The sequence below is a fragment of the Aquarana catesbeiana genome, linkage group LG03 (assembly GCF_042186555.1).
Source record: "Aquarana catesbeiana isolate 2022-GZ linkage group LG03, ASM4218655v1, whole genome shotgun sequence".
NCBI classification, from domain to species: domain Eukaryota; kingdom Metazoa; phylum Chordata; class Amphibia; order Anura; family Ranidae; genus Aquarana; species Aquarana catesbeiana.
This window is the reverse complement of record NC_133326.1, coordinates 319,727,666-319,739,470: the sequence shown is the minus strand read 5'-3', so window position 1 is coordinate 319,739,470 and position 11,805 is coordinate 319,727,666. Positions and strand designations below refer to the sequence as shown.

The window sequence follows — 11,805 nt, the reverse complement described above, 5'->3', positions numbered from 1 at the left end:
TGTCCCATTACTTTTGGTCCCTTAAAAAGTGGGAGGCACATATACAAACTGTTATAATTCCTACACCGTTCACCTGATTTGGATGTAAATACCCTCAAATTAAAGCTTCTTGTTCGTTTCATTTCAAATCCATTGTGGTGGTGTATAGAGCCAAAAAGATTAGAATTGTGTCGATGTCCCAATATTTATGGACCGGACTGTATATACAAGATTCTGCATTTCTGGGTAGGGGGTGCAAACGCGATCATCCACCTGCGCTGTTACTAGCTCCAGCACATGCTAATCAGCGGTCCCTAGCCTATGATTTATGACTAGAACCCGCCGATCATCTGAGTGAGTGACAGGGGAAAGCTTTGTGTATGTAAACAACACAAATCTCTCTTCTGACAGTGGGCTGTTTTTTGTTTGCCTGCAAAGCAGGGAATAAAAACCAGCAGATTGCTAAGTAAAATCAACACACATTACAAATAGTAAACATTGTTAGGAACACATTTAACCCTTTGCTTGCCCCAGACGTTAACCCTTTCCCAGCCAGCGTCATTAGTACAATGTTAGTGTATATTATTAGCACTGATCACTGTATTAGAACTGTATTGGAAATATCAGTGTCAGTCAGCCAGTTTCCACAAAGTATCAGATTGTCCGCCGTCCTGCTTTAAGACGCTGATCACCTCCATTACTGGTATAAAAAAATAAAGAAAATAAAAATGCCAGTCTATATACCATAGTTCACTCAAACCAATTAATATACACTTATTGGGATTTTTTTCTATGTATGAAGAAATGTATGAAGAAATTAGAATTTTTATTTTTTCATTATATATGGGTTTTTTTTTTTTCCAAAATGAATGCTCTTTTTTCATTTATAACACAAAAATATATATATATAAAAAAAAGTGGTGATCAAATACCACAAAAAAATCTCTATTTGTGGGAAAAGAATGATAAAAATTTTGTTTGCGTACAGAATTGCATGAATGCACAATCGCCAGTTAAAGTAGCAGTGTGGCGAATAGCAAAAAATGGCCTGGTCATGAAGGGGGTAAAATTTTTCGGAGCGGAAGTGGTTAATAACAGTAAATGAGAGGCAGCCAGATCAACACTAGATGCTTGATTCTTGATTCTTTGGGTACCTTGCTTCCTAATGTCTTTTTGCATGTTGAAATGTTCTAATCACAAAAGTGGAACATGATTATGCACTTACAGTACGCTTCTTAATAAAATAAAAAAATAAAATGAAAATTTAAATTGGTTGCTGCCTTTGCTTTAATACTGTAAACAAAACGGTTATCTGGATACATATGCATGAAATTAAAATGTTCTGCAATATTGACCTGTGACTGATTATCACATTAAATATTCACATATATTTTGTGTGATTCTAAAACAGCTTAAACATAAACAACACCTATGCTGAAATAAATATAGAGGGTGATGCTGATGACCTCCTTCTGAAAACGCTAGTTGCTGTTTCTGATTGAAAAGCTTTCATTGACATGAAACAATTAAACAGGTCAGGAATGTCAGAGCAAAGTCAGACTTCCTTAGGCACAAACTTGTTCCAGGCCAATGATTTGGGAAGTATTAAAGGCAGTATGAAAGCCAGGGAAACTAGCATTTTTAGAAGAAGGGGTCGGACATGGTAGCCTCCATACTTCCTTAGTACAGGCCCCCCTAAAGCCTGAAGGACAGTAAACTGGACCTTTCATTAGAAAGTTTGGAGACCCCTGGTCTACGAGATTTGGAGTGAGACTTTGTGATGTCATTGTGGGGCTACTCATTTTTTTTTTCTTCTCTGACATGAAGAAGCAAAACCTTACCTCTACCAAGACTGCCACAGAGACCTTTTGCCTCTGCCTACTCTTTTGGGACACAACTTCCCCTTTGAAGACTGATGTAGAAAAATGACCAAGAAGTTATTCTTGGCAGCACAAGCCTGCCAAGAGGAGGACCCATGTGGTCCTTTTGCAATTCAGTGTGTTTTTGGCCCATACCTGTACTGTTAAATGATTTTTTTAATACATTCTAAGCAAGCTTTATTAAAATGCAAATTAGTATCTTGACACCTAAATCAAGACTCCCTTAAGCTTCAAGTCAGAAGACCCTTGCCTTGACATGGTGAACAGTCATTCAGTGGCCCTGCCAGGACCATGATGCTTGTCCTCCCAAAGGTTTAAGTGATGAAGTGTCAGAGAAAGTCCTAATTAGGATGCGTAAAGCAGCGGGTCAGTAATCCAACGCTAACCACTTGAATATGGGTGTAACATGAAATATGGTCAAAAAGATAGACTTAGCTTTTACTTTTTTTGAGTCTGTGGTGTGTGCTTAAAAACAAAACACTAATTTTAAACCAAAAAAGTGTGAACACACACAAAAGTGCACTTAGTGTGTGTCATATGGTCCCCTCCCGAAAAGGAAGAACCCTTCCCTGACCTCCTGAGGCACAAGACTCCTGATGGGGCGAGGCACACTTAGGTCCACCTAGCCAAAGAACCTTGCAAACTCCGCTCCTCATGGTTAGCCAAAGTCGACCAACAGGGAGTACTAAGTGTGGGGTTTTTTCCAAAGAGAGAACCCCCAAGGCAGCAGAGGAAGAAACCTAAGGGCCACACATCTTCCCCCGCCCAGGCCCAAAGACCCATACCTTATAATCCAAGTGAAAAAAAAAAGACACATACATTTCGGTTAATAGAAGCAAAAAAACATAAGTAGTTGATGTAGGGTGGCAAAGGTATTAACTGCTATTGAAATCATTTATGATACTGATATGTGTGATTTGCATTCTGTCTTTTGGCAAATTTGCGAGAAATTGTGTATAATGTTTTCTTTCTTTTTCTGATTAAAACACAATAAAAATTATAATATAAAAAAGACACATACATAAGTGCAGTTGAAACACATGTGAAGAAAAAACAAATAAGGAAAAATAAGATTGGGTGCCACTGCACCTGCAATGGCACCTGATGGACTTAGTTTTTTAAGTGGAATTAAAGACAAAAATGTTTTCTTCCCATGTTGGATCAAGTAGAGGGTTTAACACCCTTCAAGTTTTTTTTTTTGCCATCTGTGTCCCATTGGGAAGATTTCCCTTTATGTCTTGTTCCATAGCCAAAACAGGAAGAGAGACGGGATCCCTTCAAAGTGATGAATATTCCTGGTTGTCACTCGAACTAGTTTCCTCTATTCCTGTTCTAGTGAGAACCCAAAATTTGGGATTTTCCTTCACTTTCGGTGATAGTAGGTACTAAGAATAATAGAGAGGGTGAATTTCCTTAAAGGTGACACAGACAGCAATAAAAACCTTGACAGGTGTCCCTGTCCCCTCTACACTCTATCCAAAAAAAAAAAAAAAGCAGTTTTGGATCCAGTTTAACCTGTTGTTTCCAAAGCACAATGGTTAGCAAGAATTAGCAATAACATAGAGGAAGCTACGAGAGGAAGCTACTATGAATCCATGTACTGTTAGTGTTGAGCTCCCTTTCATCTACCTTAATATGGCTGCTAATGTCACTTTTTTCCAGGACTGTTATATAAAATCAACCTTACCTGTGAAATTTTTTTCTTAATATAATGTTTGCAAAAGTGTATAGTGTTCTGTATGAATTCACTGTGTAGCTGCGAGACCACGTAGTGTCAAACTAAATCTGCGAAGCCCGGATCAGATTTAAGCTGCTCTTGGACCTACTAACGTTTGCACGCTGCCAGAGGATACACAGCCAGAGTGGGATTGGCTGGGAAGCAATCCACACCCTGCAGCGCTCTCCACAGAGACAGCTGTGTAAGTTCCATTCAAACTGGGGGTTTTTACATTAAAGGAAACCTGTACTGAAATAAATAGGCTGTCACTACTGCGGTTTACGTTAATTGGCCATCATGCCGAGTCACCAACCAAGAACATATATGGAGTTCTGACTGTTATTAATGGAGTACTGAGATTAGAGACAGCCAGGCATCTAGTATTTTCAGAAGGAGCTCAGCATTGACACCAGCATCTTCCTTTTCCTCTCAATTGTTCTCTTTTAGGCCCCTTTCACACTAGTGGTAGTGTTTACCGTCCCTCTAAAATGCGATCTGCAGTGGATCACTTTTAAGATGGCAGTAAATGTAAGTTTGCAGGCATTTGGGAGGTGATACTGCCGCCTCCTGATGCCTTTTTTTTTTTTATTGCCGAACTACAATTTTACATTGCAGGAACACACCCCATTCACGTACTATACATGCAGGCAGCAAGGATGCGGCAATGTGTACTTACCCAAGCAGCACCGTGTGCACTGGACACCTGTGTAAAAGAAGCCTTAAAGGCGAACTGCATCTTTTGTTGAAAAATAAAAAATATATTGCCCAGCTTGTGATAAACTAAAAACGCCGCTTTTTCTGCAATGCTCAATAACCCCACCTACCACTAGGTCCATCGTTTGTTGTGTATTAGGTTGAGTGATGCTGGACATCACTTCCTGTGAGCTAAGACTGTCATGGACACACCCCCTGGAGGTGTATCAGCACGCTGGTCTGGGTTCCTAGTACTTCTGCACAGAATGGCACTTACATGTCATTGCAAGAGCTCTGGTGTGTGTAGAATTAAGAACCACTAGCCACCCTCTCCACTGAACCAGAAAAGAAAAGGACCCATGGCAGTCCAAAAAACTGCTTTTTCGTCATTTGTGTCCCATTAGGGAGATTTCCCTTTACTTCCTTTCCTATAGCCAAACAGGAATTGAAAGGAAATCCCTGCAAATTAAGAGAATTCCTTGGGGACCTCCAGGTCACCAGAACTAGTACCCCTATTGAAAGATGTCCCCTCCTATTGCTTTTCTGGGGATAACCCCAAATTTGGAATTTTCTTTTACTTTCACTTCCAATGATAATGGTAAACAGGATAAATGGAGAGGGTGAACAGGCAGCAATAAAAATTGACAAGCATTCTAAACCCTCCAAAAAAAAGTTTTGCCTTTAGTTATGTTGCTACCATTCTGCCCACAATCCCAAATCGCATGCAATTGCAGCATGACATGCTGCATGTGCTTGGCTGTTATTAACCCTCAATGACACAACAGATGTGCTGGGATTGTCACGCGGCAAACCATGCCTTCGCACACTGCTTGAAGTCTATCACCCAAAAACATTGCCCTATGCAACACGCAGCATAGGGTGAAAATTTGAACAGGCCAGTAAACTCGCCTGACCTAAACCCCATAGAAGATCTGTGGGGTATTGTCAAGAGGAAGATGTAGGCCGTAATTATCAAAACTAAAAGAAAGAAATGCTTGAAATATATCACTCTGTGTGTAACGCATCTATATATATCTATATATGGATGTATTTATGGGAGCTCAGTATATATATTTATATATATATATATATAGATGGATGTATTTTTTTGGAGATCAGTATATATACCGATGTTTTTTTCATTGGAGATCAGTATATATAGATGGGTGTATTTATTAGAGATCAGTATATATACAGATGAATGTATTTATTGGAGATCAGTATTTATATATATGGATGTATTTATTGGAAATTGGTATATATAGATGGGTGTATTTTTTTGGAGATCAATATATATAGATGGATGTATTTATTGATTTATTGGAGATCAATAAATAAATATATGTATATATATATATATATATATATATATATATATATATATATATATATATATGTATGTATTGATCAGTGTATATATATAGATGGGTGTATTTATTGGAGATCAGTATATATATAGATGGGTGTATTTATTGGAGATCAGTATATATATAGATGGATGTATTTATTGGCTGTATTTATTGGAGATCAGTATATATATATATAGATGAATGTATTTTTGGAGATCAGTATATATAGATTTATGTATTTATTGGAGATCAGTATATATATATATATATATATATATATATATATATATATATATATATATATATACATATATATAGAGATGAATGTATTTTATGTATTTTTTGGAGATCAGTATATATATATATATATATAGAGAGAGAGAGAGAGAGAGAGAGAGAGAGAGAGAGAGAGAGATGCATGCATTTATTGGAGATCAGTATATATATATATATGAATGTATTTATTGGAGATCAGTATATATAGATGAATGCATTTATTGGAGATCAGTATATATAGATGAATGCATTTATTGGAGATCAGTATATATAGAAGGATGCATTTATTGGAGATCAGTATATATAGAAGGATGCATTTATTGGAGATCAGTATATATAGATGAATGCATTTATTGGAGATCAGTATATATAGATGAATGCATTTATTGGAGATCAGTATATATAGATGAATGCATTTATTGGAGATCAGTATATATAGAAGGATGCATTTATTGGAGATCAGTATATATAGAAGGATGCATTTATTGGAGATCAGTATATATAGATGAATGCATTTATTGGAGATCAGTATATATAGAAGGATACATTTATTGGAGATCAGTATATATAGAAGGATGCATTTATTGGAGATCAGTATATATAGAAGGATGCATTTATTGGAGATCAGTATATATAGATGAATGCATTTATTGGAGATCAGTATATATAGATGAATGCATTTATTGGAGATCAGTATATATAGATGAATGCATTTATTGGAGATCAGTATATATAGAAGGATGCATTTATTGGAGATCAGTATATATAGAAGGATGCATTTATTGGAGATCAGTATATATAGAAGGATGCATTTATTGGAGATCAGTATATATAGATGAATGCATTTATTGGAGATCAGTATATATAGATGGATGTATTTATTGGAGATCAGTGCTGTGAGTGTGATCGGGCTGTGTGGCAGTGCCCGGGATGTCCCCGGCCGTTGTAGTGTCTGCCCGGTGTTCTCCTGCATCCTCTCCGCTCCCTCCAGCTCCTGATCAGCACTTTTATTTTCCATGTGAAGCGGAGAGGGAGAGAGAGTCGGGCCGGAAAGTCCTTATAAGGATCAGGAAGGAACCCCGCCGGAAGAGCGCCTTACATGGTCATCACCTTACATGGACTGACCGGCCGGGGTTTCCGGAAGGTGGTGGGGGAGGCGGGGAGAAGGTGGTGCCCGGGTCCCCAGCGTTAGGGGGGGGGGGTCCTGTACCGGGTGACCGGGAACCCCAGGCCGGTACCCCTGTAGGCCCAGCCGGTGACCATGTGCAGGGTTCTCCCTGGCCGGGGGTTGCCCGTGTCCGCCTGCCGTTCCATAGGAATAGACGGAGTTCCATCCTTAGTCTTCCCCCTTCCGAGTCCGACGTCACGGATCCTCCAGCAGCCGCCAAATAAGGGCTTCCTGCACTCCATATATGGCCATGTACGTCACGGAGTGGGCGGGCTCAGGCGGCTACGAACCCTTTATATAGGAGCGGATCCCAGGGAGCCGCGAGAGATTCCAGCAGGCAGGACTGGGGGAGCCGTGCGGGGGCAGCGATTGCAGAACCGGCGACAACCCCAGCAGCAGCCGCCACCTACCTTTCCATAGCCACCTATCCCAAGCAACACTTGGTCTATTATCACAACACACAGTCTCCCCGTCCATAGCCCAGTGTGCATGCACAAGCAGCCTCTTCTCCTCTAAGGTTCCAGGAGGACCTGATGGCAGTTGCCAAGGCAGAGATGCTCATCTCCCCTCTGCAGATCTCCGACCCGTTCAGTTCTTTCCCACATTCCCCCACCATGGATAACTACCCTAAACTGGAAGAGATGATGCTCCTCAACTCAGGGGGATCCCAGTTCCTGGGCGCCACAGTCCCCGAGGGCAGCGGATTTAACTCCTCGGGGGAGGGAGCTGACCACTTCGATCACCTGGCTGCAGGTAAGCATCGCACCCCCTCCCCCTCTCCTACCCATACATGTCATTGTGTGCCATGGATCGCTCAGTGTGTGCTGCTTGTTGTGCATGTGAACGTGCTGTGTTGTGTTGTGTTAAGTGTGCAGAGGGCTAGTCATCCATCTCGGTGCAAGGTTTTATTCTAGGCTGTGCACACTGATTGTGTCCTGAATACTAAACACTGGGGTGGCAGAGGGAATTCTGTTTGCGTCAGATCATGCAGAATCCTAGCACTGGGTGGGGGGAGGGTTGTGTGACAGCAGCAGGGTGATGGGAAGGATGGGGAGGATGTTGATGAGGATGTTCTCCACACCTAGGCTTTGACAGTTTGCTGTGTGATGGGTGCCTCTTGTGTCCAGCATGTAACCGGTGCTTTATTTATTTCAGATGCCTTCTCTGAAATGTCACTGCACAACGACAAGACGGTGATCGAGACCAGCTATGCCAACCACACCAACCGATTGCCATCCCTGACCTACACCGGTCGCTTCTCCTTGGAGCCTGCACACAACAGCAGCAACACCCTGTGGCCAGAGCCCCTCTTCAGCTTGGTCAGCGGACTGGTTGGGATGGCCAATATGACCACCACTTCAACTCCTTCATCATCTCCTTCTTCATCTTCTTCTTCTTCCCAGAGCCCTCCATTGAGCTGCTCTGTACAGTCAAGTGACAGCAGCCCCATCTACTCTGCAGCACCTACCTTTCCTAACTCCAACCAAGAGCTCTTCTCTGATCAATCAGTGCAGTCCTTTCCCAATGTTTCATCTGCTTCGATCCAATATCCACCCCCTGCCTATCCTGTGACCAAGACCAGTTTCCAGGTGCCAATGATCCCAGACTACCTGTTTCCACAGCAACAGGGAGATGTCAGTCTGGTGTCTCCTGATCAGAAACCCTTCCAGGCTATAGAAACCAGAGCCCACCAGCCTTCCCTCACCCCCTTGTCCACCATCAAGGCCTTTGCTACACAGACTGTTTCCCAAGATCTCAAGACTATCAATAACAACAGTTATCAATCTCAGCTCATCAAGCCAAGCAGAATGAGGAAATACCCCAACCGCCCAAGTAAGACCCCACCGCACGAGAGACCTTATGCTTGCCCTGTTGAGTCTTGTGATAGGAGGTTCTCCAGGTCTGATGAACTGACAAGGCACATCCGAATCCACACTGGGCAGAAGCCCTTTCAGTGCCGCATCTGCATGAGGAATTTCAGCAGGAGCGACCACTTGACAACTCATATTCGCACACACACAGGGGAAAAGCCATTTGCTTGTGACATTTGTGGTAGAAAGTTTGCCAGAAGTGATGAGAGAAAAAGGCACACTAAAATTCACTTGAGGCAAAAGGACAAAAAGAACGATAAGGCAACTCCTGTATCTGTTGCATCTCCCATCTCTTCCTACTCCCCATCAGCCTCAACATCTTACCCATCTCCAGTGCCAACATCCTATTCTTCTCCCGTATCTTCTTCCTACCCCTCACCAGTCCACAGCTCTTACCCATCTCCTTCCGCGGCCGTTACATACCCCTCTGTTACCTCCACCTTCCAGGCCCCTGGTATCACCAGCTTCTCATCTTCAGTGGTCACCAACTCCTACAGTTCACCAGTGTCCTCTGCACTTTCCGATATGTCCATCACATATTCTCCAAGGACAATTGAGATCTGTTGAGAGTTTGCAGTGACAAGTGCAAAACCTGAATAGGCACAAACTGAAGACTTCCAAAGCATGGTCACTGAGTGGGAGGTTAATGATGACTTGACTGTCTTGAAAACAAAAAAAAAAAACAGAAAGGCCATTATAAACTAATAAGCTTCAAATGCCTAAGAAACTGCCATTTTAATTTCCCATTCTTTTCAAAAGACTTAATTTGCATGAATAATTAAAATAATTTCAACATGATCCTTTTAAAGATCAACTTTTATTTGCATAAAGGGATTTTTACTATATACATAATGTATATTGTACACGTGCAAGGTTTTTGTTTACTTTTTTATGCTTTTTTTTTTTGTTTTTGTTTTTTTTTTGTTTTTTTTTTTTGGTACTCTTGTTGTGAATTTTTTTCCCCCCTTTGCATATTCATGTGGTATTATTTGAAATCGATAGGGATGCTGTTTGTAAATGGTATCTATCTTGTGAAAATGCTACCATGACTTTTTCAACTTATTTGAGGATCAGCACTTACGTATTCGAGCATGTGGAAGAGTAATGTTTTGTTCCTCCTTTTTTACGTTACTTTGTTTTTGTTTTGTAAATATCATCAGATGGTACTCACATATGTCAAAAAAAAGACGTTTTGTTATCTAGTAACTTGGTGCCTTTTTTGTGAAGCCTTGCTGATGTCTTGGCACGTGCATTTGCGTGTATTGATGCATTGCATCTAGCCTTAAGGTGTAAGGGAATTCTATAAAGAATGTATCAAAGACCTGTCAAAGGTACAGAGAGGGAACTGAAGCACAGCTTCATTTATGTAGAATGTAAGCAAAAACTCAAAAAGTCTATTTTTGTAATTGAAATGTAAATTTATATATATATATAAATATATATATTCAAGAGATGGAATGTTGTAGTTACCTACTGAGTAGGCATGGATTTTTTTGTATGTTATAAACATGCAGTTCATTATTTTGTGTTTTTTATTTTTACTTATATTTGTGTTTGTTTTAAACAAAGTGACTGTTTGGCTTAAAACACATTGAATGCGCTTTACTGCCAATGGGATATTTGGTGTACAACATATCCTTGAGAAAACAATAAAATACCTAAAATATTTTATTTCTTCTAGTCAATGAGTTTTATTGCTGGGCTGAATGTGCCTTGGGTTTGGGAAGATGTATATGGGGTGTGGTAATGAGGGTGAACCTTTGTTCAAACCCATCACACAGGTAGATGGGTTGTTGCAATGAAAACAACCTGTAAGTCCTCCAGCTGTTTTCCAGAACTACAAGTCCCATGAGGCATTGCAAGGCTGACAGTTACAAGCATGGTGGTTCCTAAAGGCAGAGGCATGATGGGACTTTTAATTCTGCAACAGCTGGGGGGCCACAGGTTGAGCACCCATAACCGTTCTGGCTGTCTAAACTGAAGCCTCAATTAAAAAAACAAAAAAAAAAAACTATACCTTCAATTAAGGTGTATGCTGTTTAATTGAGGTTTAGCAGGTGTGTGGGATGTACACTGACAGCAGGCAACTTACTCAACCTTTCTCTTGTAGGCCTTGATTTACTAAAGAAGTAGAATGTTGTCACTTTGCAAGGCCAATGTTCATTTAGCTTGTATGAGTAAGGCTGGCCATACACGGAGCAAATTTCTTTCCTGCAACCACAGGTTGGTGCTGACATGGGAATCCCTCCTGCCGGGCCATTGTATTCTCGCGGGGGAAGCCACCCCCACCGGGAGAAGACAGTGATTATTAATAGCAGCTATAGCAGCCACTAGCGATAATCACAGATAAAACCCAGCATGCTAGCTGTACCCGAGTTGATTGATCGATCAACTTTGTACATTCGGCCTGCCCATACACGGTTCAAATTTTGTCAGGCTACTGCTGAAACGCCCAAGTTGATTGATTGATCAACTTTATACATTCGGCCTGCCCATACACGGTTCAAATTTTGTCAGGCTACTGCTGAAACGCCCAAGTTGATTGATCGATCAACTTTGTACATTCGGCCTGCCCATACACTGTTCAAATTTTGGCCGGCTCCTGCTGAAACGCCCAAGTTGATTGATCGATCAACTTTGTACATTCGGCCTGCCCATACACAGTTCAAATTTTGTCCGGCTCCTGCTGAAACGCCAGAGATTCGAACCGTGTATGGCCTGCCCAAGGTGAAGTTGCATTCACTTTAATCATCCAATCAAGCACAAGCTCAATATATTTTCTATTGTTTGCCTTGCATAGGATTGGGTATGCGGAGTATAGCTTCACCGTATTTACTAAGCTAAGTGAACACTTTCTACTCCTTTTAGTATA

At 41.0% G+C, this 11,805-nt stretch overlaps 1 protein-coding gene across 1 annotated transcript; it reads left to right on the top strand.

The window, feature by feature from the left end:
* The first annotated feature begins 7,356 nt into the window (after positions 1–7,356).
* On the top strand, positions 7,357–10,604 carry EGR1 (early growth response 1). Its single transcript, XM_073620400.1, has 2 exons — positions 7,357–7,815; positions 8,218–10,604. Exons 1-2 carry the CDS (start codon positions 7,596–7,598, stop codon positions 9,498–9,500), a joined length of 1,503 nt encoding a protein of 500 aa, XP_073476501.1. The 5' UTR covers positions 7,357–7,595; the 3' UTR covers positions 9,501–10,604.
* Positions 10,605–11,805: the final 1,201 nt, after the last annotated feature.